This window comes from Cornus florida, unplaced genomic scaffold, assembly GCF_030987335.1.
Source record: "Cornus florida cultivar Cherokee Brave unplaced genomic scaffold, ASM3098733v1 CherokeeBrave_3.0.0_Hap2_Chr11, whole genome shotgun sequence".
In the NCBI taxonomy this organism is placed as follows: Eukaryota; Viridiplantae; Streptophyta; class Magnoliopsida; order Cornales; family Cornaceae; genus Cornus; species Cornus florida.
This window is the reverse complement of record NW_026775581.1, coordinates 23,823,865-23,839,143: the sequence shown is the minus strand read 5'-3', so window position 1 is coordinate 23,839,143 and position 15,279 is coordinate 23,823,865. Positions and strand designations below refer to the sequence as shown.

At 35.2% G+C, this 15,279-nt stretch overlaps 1 protein-coding gene across 1 annotated transcript; it reads left to right on the top strand.

Annotated features, from left to right (window-relative positions):
* The first annotated feature begins 2,570 nt into the window (after positions 1-2,570).
* On the top strand, positions 2,571-14,217 carry LOC132282983 (protein EARLY FLOWERING 5). Its single transcript, XM_059784842.1, has 9 exons — positions 2,571-2,805; positions 4,054-4,147; positions 4,634-4,719; positions 10,326-10,375; positions 10,496-10,565; positions 10,651-10,732; positions 10,821-11,194; positions 11,622-12,134; positions 13,761-14,217. Exons 1-9 carry the CDS (start codon positions 2,725-2,727, stop codon positions 13,968-13,970), a joined length of 1,560 nt encoding a protein of 519 aa, XP_059640825.1. The 5' UTR covers positions 2,571-2,724; the 3' UTR covers positions 13,971-14,217.
* Positions 14,218-15,279: the final 1,062 nt, after the last annotated feature.

The following is a 15,279-nucleotide window of genomic DNA, read 5'->3' as shown; positions in this document are numbered from 1 at the left end:
ACAATCCCTAAATCCATAGCATTAATACACATAGACATGTATCAATTACACAAGAAATAGAGGTAAACACATGAACATCTATTCTAGCATACATAGACATATGGATAGAATGAAATGATTGATTGGAAGCATTAAACCACATAAATCATTGAATAAACAAGATCTATATGTATAAAAGTGTCAAAACATTAATTACAACACTAATCCCTCAATAATACACAAGATTAAGATATAGAAAGTATGTTTGGGGCTAACTCTAGCCCCAAGAGGATATCTAGCCACTCGTAGTGATGATGCTCCAACCCTCAAAGGCTAACTCCATGGTTGAAATCTGCTCCTTATTGATGAAGAGTCTCCAATGGTGTCTCTAACCTCCTCCTCCTCTAAGCTTCCTCTCCAAGAGATGATATGAAAGTAATGTTGGCTCCCTTTGAAAAAGCAATCCTTATCCTTATATAGGTAGGTCAAAATGACACCCAAAATGAGCTGGGGTCGTGCACACAATATTCCCTAATGATTTGATAAAGGACAACTTTCAATGAGATAGAATTTTAACTTTTTCGCACTAGAGGAAGTTTGATCGATCGAAAGTGAGTGAGATCGATCGAACTTAGGCTGGATCGATCCATGATCCATCTGGCTGAGCTTTTTGGAAAAAGACAAATCCGAGATATTTATGGGAAAAGGACAAAAAGTGTTTAGTGGGTGATACAACTGTGGATAGGATCAATCATTTGAATAAGGACAAAAGTGTTCGATCGATCGAAGGATATGTTGGATCGATCGAACTTTTGGAACTTTATGCTTTTGGGTCAAGGCTTGGATCTATCTTAAAGTGCTGAGATCGATCATTGTTCGATCGATCGAACCTTGAACTTGGATCGATCGAACTTTGCTGCTTGCCACCTTCGGCTTCATTTGCTTCCTTCTTTCTCCACTTTGCTCTTTTCTTTGATTAATCCCAGAATTGCTTCAATTAAGCTCTTATTTGGCTGAGTTAGTTTATTTTCGGGATAAGTGCCTGAAAATGAAAATAATACGAAATTAATCTAAAACGGTAAAGTAAGATAGATAAAGGTACTAGAATGCCTAAGTTTAAGGGGTTTAAATACGCACTTTTCAGTGCTCATCACTATTCCTTGATGGATTGTGCCTCTTCCTTAGTTTATTTTCATGTTAGTAGTGTAGATGTAGTGTAGTTGTAGTGTAGTGTTAGATGGGAGGACAATCCATGCTTGTTATTTGATGATCCATGCTTTTGAATGCAAGTAGCATGTGTCTCTAACCTTGTGTTGTATTTGGATTGTGAGCTTAATGAAAGGATTAATGACTTATTTTGATTTATTGTGCCTTTCACATGTTGTTTAGACAATATATACTTTATTGCTTAGATATATTGTGCCTTTTACATGATGTTTAGACAATACATGCTTGACTAGCCATCCTTGCTTGTTGAATCAACCAAACACACACACACACCAATATTGCAACACACCATTTGCCCTCATTAGTCATTTGTCAATGGTATAGAAATGCATTGCTTGGTGGTGATCTCTAAACCCCAAGACTCTTCTCTCTCTTATTTGTTCTTAATTGCATTCTTTTGTTGTCACTTAGTTTAATTTAGTTTCTCTCTAGTCTAATTAACCAACCAACCTATTGTTTGATCACTCGACCTACTAGCCCTAATTGCAATTCCACAACCAAGTACGACTCCAATCCTTTGGGACGATTCCTACTCGCCCTAGCTATATTTATAGTGAAAAGTAGTAGTGGTTTTTATAAATGTAAAACTCTTGACCCTCGCCTAAAATTCACTCTCAAACTTGTTGGTGTAGGACGACGAGAACACCGGTCAAAGACCTTAAAATATTATATGAAAATTTGATATTATCCTATATTTGAATAAAGTTTTTCTCGTATATTTATTTCTTAGTCAGAGTTAGTTTATCTTGTATATCTAATTTTGGTCAGGGTTAGATTTCTCTTTTGCATCCTTGTCAAGTTCCCAACACCTTCCATTGATAGGGCTAAGGGCAGTTTTTTTTTTTTTTTTTTTTTTCATTGGTGGAAAATATGTAAATGAAATATTAAAAGTTTGTGAATACTCAAATTCTGATTAGTGCAGTTTTGTGTCACTTATGAGCTTCTGTTGGGTTGTATATTGTTTTACATATTGAATAAAAAATTGAGTGTTGATTGATGTAAATAGATTGGGATTTTAGATTGAGATTGGGTATTTGTGTGGAGAAGAGGGATTCTAAAAATTTTAATTACGAAAAAAAAAAAAAAAAAAGATTTGAGTTTAACCCATTTTTAAAAATTTAAACACATCTCTAAATTGTATTGGATAAAGTCCATCAATGAAAAGACCCAAGAATTGTCTTTTTTTTTTTTATTATTTTTATTTTTTAAGCCCAAAATGATCTGGGAGTACCGGACGGGTCAGTTTGACATCGAGTCCATCCCTAGCAACGCGCCGGCCGACTGGACGGGCCCACAGCCTTGCTCTCTTTTCTTGTTTAGATTTTTTCCGACTGAAATACATTTTTTTTATAAAAAAAAAAAGTTAGGTCGCATATATATACTGTATATATACATATATACAAGAGAGAGAGTGTTCTTCTTACTGTAAGCCTGAATTTGCCCGCAATTCGACGTCGAATCGAATCGAAGAAGAAGAAGAAGAAGAAATAAGAAGATCTTAGAGAGAGAGAGGGCAACATGAAGACCACAAAGGGAGGTAAAGTCATGAACCCTACGGACGCCTATCGCAAGGAGCTTCGCAAGAAGGAATTGAAAAGGGTAATCACTAATCACCTTAAAAAACAAACTTTTTCTATTCGTTTCATATATTACTTGCATACAAAAACATATAATATATGTATTAATATTTTATGATATTTATTGTGTTCCAATTTATTCTTGGAGTGCTCAGATTGGTGCCCTAAATCGCTCAAATTCTGATTAGTGGCTGGAAAAAGAAGAGAACTGCAATTTTTCTTTTTACTCAATTAAGAATGACAGAAATAGTATTTGGTTTAGTTGAGGTGCATTGTTTTTATTTTCAAAGAAAAAAAAAAGATTTGAAAATCTTATTTCATTTTTATTTATTCTTACTCAGTTTTGTATATGAAATTATAAACAAATGGAAAGCTGTATAAGACATTTGATTGAATTCAATGTCGAATTTTAGCCAAGAATTTAAATTAGATTTGCAGTTTCTGACATAATTTGAGGATATTAATATGAATTCCTTTTCAGCTTTGCTTTTTCCTTGTTATCTGTGTGTGTATGTGTGCATCCATGAAAATTAACACTAGCTTTTAGCTCAATTGGTATGCTACATTTACAGAATTGTGTTGATGTGATGCCCTATTGTTGTTCTATACTTAATAGTTTGATTTTAAGTTACAGACTCGTGTATGTGTGTGTGTCGGGTACGAGTATGTATTCAAGTGTCAGACATGTCAAATCCCCAAACTGAAGGACATAGAAACATTACTAACTATTTATAATATTTAATATTTTATTTTATTTTATTTTATTTTCTAGACTAAAATAAGCTTTTATAAAATATAGTGTTTAATATAAACATTTCACTCGTATAGAAGTAATAATATAATAAATTTGAATAATTGGATATGCTGTTTAGGTTGTTTAATATAACAATTTCACTCTTTTTGAAGCAATAATATAATAAAATTGAATAATTGGATATGCATTCTAGGTTCATGCCTGACCAGAAGTGTTGGACTCACACCTCATACCTATGGTTGAGTATTGTGTGTACAACACTGGTCTTAACCTACTTTTGAAGAGTCCATGTAACACACGTTTGATTGCTTTTAATTTATTATATATTTTGGTCAATCACTTTTTTTCTATTTAAATATAGGTTTTTAGGTATCTAAAAATGCCCTTCTGTAATTTTCGTTCATGCATTTTGCTGTACTTCTCTTTAGGTGACACCTTGTTTTTGTCATTGATTGTTTTAGTGTGTGGTCTGGATTTGTTCAGCACTTACCTTACTATGTTATTTTTATTTAACAGAACAAGAAAGAAAGGAAAAAGGTGAGGGAGGTGGGAATTTTAAAGAAGGATCCTGAGACGCTGAAAGAGCAGATTGACAAGTTGGAACTGATGAGTAAGTTATATCTGTATATAAATGCAAATCTGCCATGCCTCAAAATTAGACTTATTTAGGCCTAATCTGATATTTTCATTACCACAAGCACTTGCCTGTGGTCATATATAGTTTTGGTTGCACAATTTGTTGGACTGTGTTTTTACTTGCTCATTTCTTTCTTTTTTCTTTCATAAAAGATAATTCTTTGATCTCAATAAAAAATCTTCAAAACAGGAAGCACTGCATCATCAATAAAATTAAGTAAACTTGAAAAAGAAAATTATATGAATCCATCCTTAGGAACTTTTAGAGAGGGGATTTGCTCCACCCAAGCTTTGAAGATCTATCTTTCAAATTTTCTGTATACAGCCTGACAAGTTTCTTTCTAGGCATATTTATTGCAGACTCTCGACTATATTTTTTGTTCTTGCAAAATTTGTCACATATACAGGTTGGTTGAGTAGCTTTCAATAAAATAATAAAAGTTCTTATCTATTGGTGCAGAGGCAGATGGTGCTCTGGATAAAGCTAGAAAACATAAGAAGAGACAACTTGAGGACACATTGAACCTTGTTATGAAAAAGCGGAAGGTAATAGCCTTAATATGTCAAACTAAACTAATGCGTTGCTGGAACCTTTTTCCTTTTCAGTAAGAAGCAGTAATTTTGTTGATATGTACTAATGCAACTGGGGATCTTTTATGGTACCCATTTTAGTTGGTGAGTGATCAAGATTTGGGTTGAATCTAGTCTTATTTTATGCTCACCATTGGTTGATTTGCTGCGATCGGTTTTAGTAGTGTTCTGTTTTCATAATTTCAGGGTGTCAATTTTAATTTTGGTAATTTCACATTTGCTGGATTTGGGAAGTAGTAGTGGTTGGTATTGTTTTGGGTCTTGTTACCGTGTCTTGATATGTGACCTCAGTAGGTTTAAAATATTCTTAATTGTCAAGGTTTCGGAGTTCCTAACTCTGAAAACCTAGTCCTGTTGGAAGGAAATATAAATGCTTATTATTTTCCTATCAATAGAGCTGAGTTTTAGAGAATAAAATATTTTGTTTCTGCTATGCAACTTGATCCATGAAGAAATGAAACCTAATCCTATGTATAGCTGGGAGAAAATGGAGGGAAGGTTGGGGAGAACAAGAAAGGAAGGAGGGAGGAGATCCTTGTTTATAGAGGCAAAAGGCCAAAGGGAAAGGAAGGGAAGAGGGGGGAGGCCCCCCTCGAGGACTACCATTATACTTTTTTCCAAAAAGTGGATGGGAAAGAGGAGTTAAGCACCTTCACCATATTCTCCTCCCCCCCCCGGTCAATGTACTTAAACCTTTTTCTTAATTATCAAGGCTGTAATGGTCAAATCATGGCATAATACAAATTCTCCTCCTATGCATTTCCTTTCCACTCAACCAGACAGCATGAAGGAAAGGATCCTTACTTCCGTTAAGGATATCTCTCCCATCCTTCCTACTTTCCCTCCCTTCCAATTTTCCATTCTTTGTACCAAATGGAGCACAAAGAACATTGGGTATAATCCTAGATTTTTTTCTTCATACCTTCGAATCTTCCTACTTTTGTACCAAATTGAGCATGAGGAACTTTAAGTGAAATCCTATGTTCTTCCTTTTATTAATCAATCCTATTCCTTTATCCAGTGGTCTTCAGTTTACTATCCAATCTCCATAATTTGTTATCTGGAGTTTCCAGCAATCACTTCTTTAACAGTCCATCCAATTGACAGCAAGGGAGGAATATGAAAGTCAAAACTATAGGGGAGGTTGACCGGGAAAAATTACAAAGTTCTATCTGCATGTAATATTGTCAAGTGTCAACTGAAAAGTGGCCAATGTAATTTACCCAAACAAACACTAGTCTTATATTTCTAAAACCATCATTATTATCCTTGCCTTTGTCCCACATGGATGGGGTCGGCCACATCACATGAATTCTCTGTTTCCATTCTTTCCTATTATATACCATTTCTCAACCATCTCTCTGTCGCTTACCTCTTTTTTTTTTTTTTTTGATAAGTACTTACCTTCTAGACAAACAACCCACCCTTCCTCTTCTAATCGGTGCATATTCGGATCTACGTTTGTATATGACCATACCACCTAACTATACTTTCTCAAATTTTATCACTAATAGCCCATTCGGGATTACTTTTCAACCACTTAAAAGCGATTTTATTTTTTTTTTAAAAAATGTTTAGATGTGTTTGGTAACCACTAAAAGAACTTTTAATGGTTGCCAATTTTAGCTCTGTCGAGCTTTTGAATGAAGCTAAGATTTCTAGCTTTTTAAACTGTGTTTTGTAGAGGTTTCATTTTTTAGGCAACTATTTTTCATTAGACAATTTTATCCCTTTATATTTTGGGTAAATTTCATGGACCTTCCCTGACATTTTGCAAAATTACACCGGCCTCCCTTATGGTTTCAAAATTACTCTAACCTCCCTTGAAAATTAAAATTTGTAAAACTGACCTCCCTTTTTGATAGTCAACGTGAGTGAACAATGGAAATCCCTGATGTCACGCACTTAATATTAGTAATATGCTAGTATTACCCTTGCATCTACGTATACCCATTCTTGGTATGTACATAATACATGTATACAAATATTATATATATATATATATATATATATATATATATATGTACCTATATGAAATATTAATCCCACTGACCATGAATCATTGCATATTCCTTCTCTCTTAACAAATTTCTTCAAATCCATCCCAGTGATGAATATGAAGATACATGGAATTAGTGTATATGAATATGCTATATATATATAATCTTAATCACACTATACATATGTATTCCTTCTCACTCTTCACAATTTTCTTCAAATTCATCTCAATGAAGAATGTGAAGACACATCACATCAGTGTATATATGTATATATTTTCGTATCGCTAACAAGAGAGAAATTTTTCTCTCAATTTTTTTTGTTTTTTGTTTTTTGTTTTTCCTGAATGTGTTGTTTTTTAATTCATACAAGCTTAAACTTAAATAAATAGAGTACATGGGAGAAGTGACCAGCAAGGATCAGTGGATCACTAGGGAAAAACATTACTTTTTTCTCTCAAATCTTCCCATAGTTGTTAAAGGCTCAAGGCACACTAAGGCGCTAAAGGCCTTCTGGAACCTAAGCGCAAGGCGCAGTATAAGGCGCGAGCCTGATTGAAGTAAGGCACACGTATATAATAATGCAAATTTAAACATATATTATTATATATATTCATAATCAAGCAGTATTTGAACTTAATGTAAGTAGTGAACCATAAATTTATGAATTTTGACAAATATTTCGTAAGGTTAAACAATGGAATATATGATACAAAACCTTTTAATTAAGTAGTCATTAAGTAAAAAAGAAAATGAAATGAATAAATGATTAAAAAATACAAGGCACGCCTTTTTTGAGCCTGGAGCCTACTAAAAGGCGTGAGCTTGAGGGCTTTATGTGAGCCTGAGGGCTTTATGTGAGCTTGATTGAAGGGGCCTGGCCTGTAGTAGATCGAGGCACTCTAGCTGAGCCTTGACAAGCCTGGGGCTTTTTTGGAGCCTAGGCGCGCCTTTAACAACTATGAATCTTCCATTTAAGCTTAATATTAGAACTTGAATTGCTAAAGGACTACAAAGAAGACCCAGATTACTCTCTTTCTCTCACCTCCAAAACCTCTTTGTGAGTTTTAACTTGAAGAAATGAGATTCCCAGAATCTCTCATAACCCTCCATCTGCAATAGATATCAATTTGCTTGGAAACATTTTGAAAAAAGTTTGGCTTCCGTGTAATGAAAATTTGATGGAGTGGGGAATGAAGAACATTTTATCCCTCTCTCTCTATATATATATTTATGTAAAATGTCTCAAATCCACATCCACTCGCTCCGCCACCATATCAAAACTAGATGCACAATCAGACCATTCACCATCAATGGTGTGTGTTGACTTTGCCGCGGCGGTGGCTCATGAGTCATGAAGTAGGGTTAGAGAGAGAGAGAGGTGTTGATTGGGTGTGCGTGGGTGTTGGGTATGTGCGGTGTAAGCTTCAAAACAATCTTTGTCAACCATTTTTATTTATTTATTTATTTTTATTCAATGACAAATTCGAAGGAGTTAGAATTGGTTTTATTTGGTTTAACTGTCAATGTCGCCATTAGCAAAGTCAGAAAGGTTCAATCTTTGAATCAGATTGGATGCAACCCTTGCTCTCTCCCTCTTGCTTTTGGGAACTTACTTTTGTGTATTGAAGCTTAAATTCAAACAGAAACAGAAAATAGGAAGGGAGAGGAAGAGTTCTTATGAACAAAATACAGAGGTAACAGAGCATGGTATTCGGAGAGCAACTAGAGACGAGACGAGGGAAAACAGAGGTGAGAGAAGCTCTATGTAGGTTTTGGAGTTTCCTTTTTCTCTTCTAAACTCACCACCTCCACTGCAACTCTCTGCATCTCTCTCGCTATATATATAGACACACACACACACACACACACACACACACACACACCCTTACATTCTCTCTTTATACTTCCTTCTCTGCAACGATTTTATTTTAATTTTCCATTCTCTATTTATCTCTACAAAGCCAAGACCTTTTTTTTTTTTTTTTTTTTTTTGTGTGTGTGTGTGTGTGTGTGTGTGGATTCAAAGTTTCTGCCTTGTGAAGAATATGAGAGTAATGATGGTATTGAGAACACAGTAAAGAAGCCCATCGTCATTGGATGGTCCCATTCCGGTAAAGAGAGGAGATAAAGGTTATAGTTGTCATTAAAGAAGAAAACTAGACCACGTGATCACTCTGCTGTTTCTTTTTTAATGGGCAATGAATGGTAGGTGGGTTATTGCTAGATTTGGAGTGAATTCAAGGAGTTTCTTGCCAATTAATAATTCAAGGAGGTTATTTACAAAAAAACTCGATAGTTCAAGGAATTTTTTTTTCTTTTGCCCTATTTATTTTATTAATGTACGTAAGGAAGTTCATGCATAATTTTCTTGTTGCCACTTATATTTCCTAAAAAGTGCTACACTTATAATCTACTTGCAATATTTTTTTTTATTTTTTATGTCAAACTTCAATTCCCATGCACTTAACAAATTTGCATGCACATTGGATTTAATAGACCTGTCGTATCCTGAAATTTCTCTTTTGATTCAAAATTGTGGTATGAGAGGTATCCTCCCCTCGGGTCATGGAATAGATCAATTACAAAAATGGATGGTACTTCTCTGTTATTCCAACAGACTGTTGGCACCTATTTTTTCTTGGAATCACCAGAACATTTTGTTTAGGTGAATTACATTATGGGAATTATGGCAATTTGCATACACCTTGGATTTAATAGATCTGTCGTATCCTGAAATCTCTCTTTTGATTCAAAATTGTGGTATGACAGGTTTCCTCCCCTCTGGTCAGTGGAATAATTTCATTAAAAAAAATGGATGGTACTTCTCTGCTATTCCAAGCAGACTGTTGGAACCTATTTTGTCTTGGAATCACCAGAACATTGTTATTTAGGTGAAATACATTCTGGGAATTGTGGTAATAAGAAGCAATTCTCTTTTTAGTTTGATTCCCAATGAGCCCTTACCCCTAGAATTCAATAGTTAGAAAGGTAAAATAGAGGAATTGTGTAGAATTGCAAATTTCACAGAATGTGCTGGAAGGATTGAGTTGTTGTTGTTGTTATTATTATTTATCACAATCCATTTTCCTCAATGATGTTAAGATGGACGAGTGGAGTGATTAGAAGTGATAGGGTTACTAGCACGGTAGCACCCATTGGTAAGAAAAGTTGAGAGAGCAGACTTAGATGGTTTGGACATATACATCGGAAACCTAATGACAAGCCGGTCAAACAAGGAAGACTAGTTGTAATAGAAGGTAAGAGACAGAGAGGGCGGCCAAAAATAACAAGAGGTTATTAAAAATGATTTTAAAAAGTTAAATATAGTAGGTGAATTGGCCATGTAATAGAAAAGCTTTGAGAGAGAATTCATGTGGCCTACCCCATTCATACGGGATTAAGGCAAGGATGATGATGATTTTCCTCAATTAACAACTGACACATTTAATGGTGGTCAGCCTTTGTATTTCATATCTTAATTTGTGCACTTTAATAATCTCGCATTTACTAGTATTGAGACATCTGTATGTGATGGTCAGTCTTCTTGAATCATCTGGGCAGGAATATGAAGAGAAATTGAAGGAAAAGGGTGAGGCACCAGTTATGTTCAGGTGAAGAAGACTTTTCTTTTTCAATTCATCTTGTTTTGCACAAGAGTTACAATTTACAATTTTTTTCAACCTTTATATGTTTTCATTTGATAGTATTGTTTTGTCTTTTATGTGATGCAGTCATTTAGGACCTCCCCGAAGACGGCCAACTGCAGAAGAAGAAGAAAGAGTCAAGCACCCAAAGCCTGAAGTAATTTCTTACCTCGCGCATATATGCTAAAATATTGAACTTTTATGCATATAAAGGACCCACATTTTGTGATTATTTCATGCAGGACTCGGTATACTATCATCCCACACTGAACCCTACGGGAGCACCGCCACCCGGAAAGCCTCCCATGTACAAATCATCAATAGGTTGTTTTACTGCTTATACCATACTAAAATATGTTGATTCTCTCTCTCTCTCTCTCTCTCTGATTCTGTTCTTGGCTTTTTATTTCAGGACCCAGAATTCCTATATCAGCAGCTGGATCAAGTGGTGATGCATCATCATCAAAGTCAGAGTCAGAGGATGTTGCTTTAGCAGTTCCTCCTCCGCCTCCACCTCCACCTCCACCTCCTCCTGATGATGTGGATGCTGGTGATGGCTCTATTAGGCCTGCATCTTTGCCTTTACCTCCTCCACCTCCGCCACCTTTTCCACCGCCACCTCCTGGACCCCCACCTAAAGAACAAGTTGCAATACACCCACCCCTTCCTCCACCACCACCCCTCCTTCATTCTACTCAGCCACCTCCACCTGGCACTGGGGGAAGTGAGAAAGAAAAAAATGATTTCGTGAAGTCAGATGATCGAACCTCCAAAGAGGCAGTCCAAGTAAGCTCTTCCTTTTATTTATATATTTTTCACATAACTCCTTCCCTGACTTAAGAAAAAATGATTTATTTTCTTGCCATAACTCCTTCACTGAATTAAGACACAGATTTTCAATTGAAATGTGGACTTAACCTTCTGGATGAGAAACATAAGCATGTTACTTAACCTCTTGGATGAGTAACATAGGCATGTTTCTTTGAGAATATAATTAAATGACCTATTTTTGTGAAGTTAATGGATCGAACAAGTGTGTACTTTTTTGTCTAGCAAAACTTAACAATCAACTATCCCCACCCAAAAAAAGTAATTTGAAAAAGTATACATAGTTATCCAAAACCCATGAACTTTATATTTGTACACAATGAAATTTATTCTTTTTCTAGCTGATGCCTAGAAAGTGATAGCATCTCTTTCTCCCTCTCATCAGGTGACTACCTTGCTTCCTCCACCTCCCCCACCGCCTGGGTTGCCGTTGAAGACAGCAAATAATCAGTCTGAAGGCATACCATCTGAATCTGATGACAAAAATCCTTCAGGGACAAAGGATCTTTCTAAAATGGTTCCCCCACCACCTCCTCCAAGACACCAGCCTCCAGTGGCCGGACCTGCTCTGGTCCCGCCTTTTCAGCCTGATGTATTACCCCCAGGAATTTCACGTTTGCCGCCACCACCACCTCCACCAGACATGCGGCCACCATTAGCTGCTGCTGGCCTTCCTGGAATTATGGTCCCACTAGTTCCAAGGCCACCTTTTGGACTTCCCCCTGGACCTCCTCCCCCCATGATGAGACCACCACTTCCACCAGGACCTCCACCTACTTTTCTAGATGATAATGCTGCAAGGCCTTTTGCCCCTCAAAAGCCATCATATATCAAATCAGCTGCATCTACTGTTGTTAAGAGGCCACTAGCTCAGCACACTCCAGAGCTTACTTCCATGGTGAGTTATTCTGTTATATATTGCATCGGTTTTCATGAATTACCATGCCGCTTTATGGTGAATCTGTTAACATGTTTGCATATAATTTGTGCTTTCTATTGTTTCTCATTATTTTTCGGTCAAACTCTTACAGGAATGTTGTCATCCATTAAGAGTTCTTAGAATGTGGAATTTGAATGGGATCTTTATTTCCATTTATTGAAATGTAGCCTGTCCAGAGTGAGATTAACTGATAAACAAAAATTTGGAATATTATTTTAAACTGTAGTAACATAATCTAAGAAGCTTTTATAGAAACTTGTGTATTGCATATATGTTAGGAGACAGACCCAATGGGAAAATTCTGATTTATTTTGTTCATGTAACTAAAGATTGGGAATTTGGGTTCTCGCTTTATATATATTGATAATTTTTATGGGGATGTTTTGTTGGGTACTTCCCTATCCACTCTCCCTAAAATATATAGATACATATATATCTATACAAACACATGCATTTATATATTGATAATAATAAAGAACACATTTCAGAAACAATGAATAAAAAGAATTCACTCCCCAACCCCCTTCAACTGACTTACTACCAAAAAAGAAACCAAGGGTTCAACCACTCTGAGATTTAGAGTCAGCATTGCTGAGGTTCAGGTCTCATGGAGTTCTGTGGTTGCTATATCTACCCATTCCAATTATAAATGAATTTGAAATTCCTAATCACCATTAATTGCTAGGTGAACCAAGACAAAGGCTTTATAATTGCACTTGGGAATGTAGGTGCCAGTTGGTCCCTCTGTACATCCTGCACGGGTAATATGTCATTTGTAGACTTGAACTTGTTTCAGTTATTAGCTGTTAGCCAACTAACCTGCCAAATTTGTTAATAATAGAAGTAAAAATCATGAAGAACAACGAATACAGTGAAGTAAATAACATTGGTGTTGGAATTTGGATCATTTTTGAAGTTGAAAAGCTTGTTGTATTATAAGTATTCTTGTTCACCAGAAACGGGTTCATATGTTAGAAATTCGTACTCTTAGTTGTGCCAATACTATGAAGTTGCTGACTTATTGGGAGCTTTTCTGCATAGGAGTAGTACATGAGGTGGTAGTCATGTGGGCCTGTACTTACCCATCTTTCCTAGACATTATACAATTGAGCAAGGCTCCTCATTATGTCATTGGTTCTGTACCTTCTCATTCTAATGTTGCTAAAATATTGATTATTCTAAAAAAATTGAAAAGTATAAGACAATATTGTTTTAGAAAAAATACATTTTATTTAAATTTTATAAGAGAAATTGAAGCAAGAATGTTTTTATTTTATTTTATTTTATTTTATTTTTGGTACTCAAATTAGTGTATTTAGGTTTACTTGGATTCATCCTGTTATTGTTATTGCTCATATATCCTAATCTTAAGTTTCAAATAGTGCCTAAAAAGTTCAAAACTACTGTGGGCTTTGCATTTATAATCATTAGCCGGAGTTTCAATGGGTTTGTATGACCACATTTGCACACACTATCTCACCTTGCCAAGCATCATGATTAGGAGCAGAGCTTACCATTAATTTGGGACTCTAATTGATTGCTTAATTCTCCCCATGTTAAGTCTATTTCTTGGTCTGCACACAGGTTCCTGCATCTGTTCGCGTAAGGAGAGAGACTGCTGTTCCAAAGGCAAAACCAAAGCCATCACTCACAAACATGGCACCAGGCGCCACACCAGTAGCTGCTCCTACAGTGGTGAAACCAGAGTCGGCAGCACCAAAACCACAGAGCATTGATGACTCATATACAGCCTTCTTGGAGGATATGAAAGCACTGGGCGCGCTGGAGAATTGAGCTGATTGTTACTGATGCTGCGGAAAAAAAAAACGAAGTGTATCGGCTTTCGGGATGGACATGGGGCTTCTTTGGATGAAATTATTTGTTCGTTGTCCATGGCCTCAATTTCCTACTCTTTTACATGGTGCTTCATTTTACCATTGTTTATGTGCAACTCTGAAAATTTTCCTCTTGTAAAAGATAGGCTGACCTGGAGTATGTAGAAAATTGTAAGTAATTCAAGTTTATAGATTTTATTTTAAAATCGCTTCCCCCTTTCCTAGTTTTTTTTGTTAGATTTAATTCAGACTCGTAACTGTTTCTCCCTTCAAAAAATTGTGAGTCCACTCAAATGAAATGGTTCTATCTGTGGAGGCTTTCTGCAAAATTAGAACCAATGTGAAAGTTTGAACTTGGTAAAAGATGATAAGATATTGCATCTGATAATTTGTGATATGATTTTTTATTTTTTTATTTTTATTTTTTATGAAGATCATATAGATATTGAAGTAATTATCACACTGGAAATCAATTTTTCTTCTAAATTTTCAGCGTTCATTTGAAAGTTTGAAAATAATTTATCGATTCTAAAGACATGCATAATATGCATATAAAGAAATTTACTGGTCATGTAGATTTAACAGTTAATATGTATGAAAATATGTATGAAAATGTTTTCGTGTGTATATATATAAGGTAAAAAGTGTTAGAATATAAATTAGTAAATGCAGAAAGTCGAAGTATATAACATGTTTTCGTATATGCATGTACTATGTTTATATTTGTAATGAAAACAATTTTTGTCCCGGGAATAATTATTTTAAATTAAGTGTGGTTGAAAATGCAATTTTGCTGTAAAAAAATTAGAAGTGACCCAAACCGAACCTTTTTTTATTTTTTATTTTTTATTTTTATCTCTCAAATTAGAAGTTTAAATCCCAAAAGGACAAATAAATAAATACCCGTGTTTGAATTTCTTGCCAAATAATAATAATAATAATAATAATCACACACAGCACTAACTCACACACACCACAATTTATTTACTTATTTACTATTATTATTATTATTATTATTATTATTATTATTGGATCATGCGGGTGGACTCCACAAGTTTTGGTACCAATAGCTTTGGAGGATCAAAGAGGTGGAGTGTGGATGAATGGTGAACCTTTACCTTGTTAATTTAGTATTGGATTTCACCTATTAAATAATGTCACTTGAGAGGATTCTAAATCCCGAAAGATATGAGATAAATATTCATGCCCATTCTAAGTGCTTTTTAAATTAAAAAATCATTAAGAAATGAGGAGTAAATATCGTAATT

What these genes read in the sequence shown, in the direction of transcription:
- LOC132282983 (XM_059784842.1), top strand. Translation starts at nt 2,725, where the DNA reads ATGAAGACCACAAAGGGAGGTAAAGTCATGAACCCTACGGACGCCTAT. An exon ending in GCAAGAAGGAATTGAAAAGG is followed by an intron (nt 2,806 to 4,053) that starts GTAATCACTAAT and finishes TTTATTTAACAG; the next exon opens with AACAAGAAAGAAAGGAAAAA. An exon ending in GAGGCACCAGTTATGTTCAG is followed by an intron (nt 10,376 to 10,495) that starts GTGAAGAAGACT and finishes TATGTGATGCAG; the next exon opens with TCATTTAGGACCTCCCCGAA.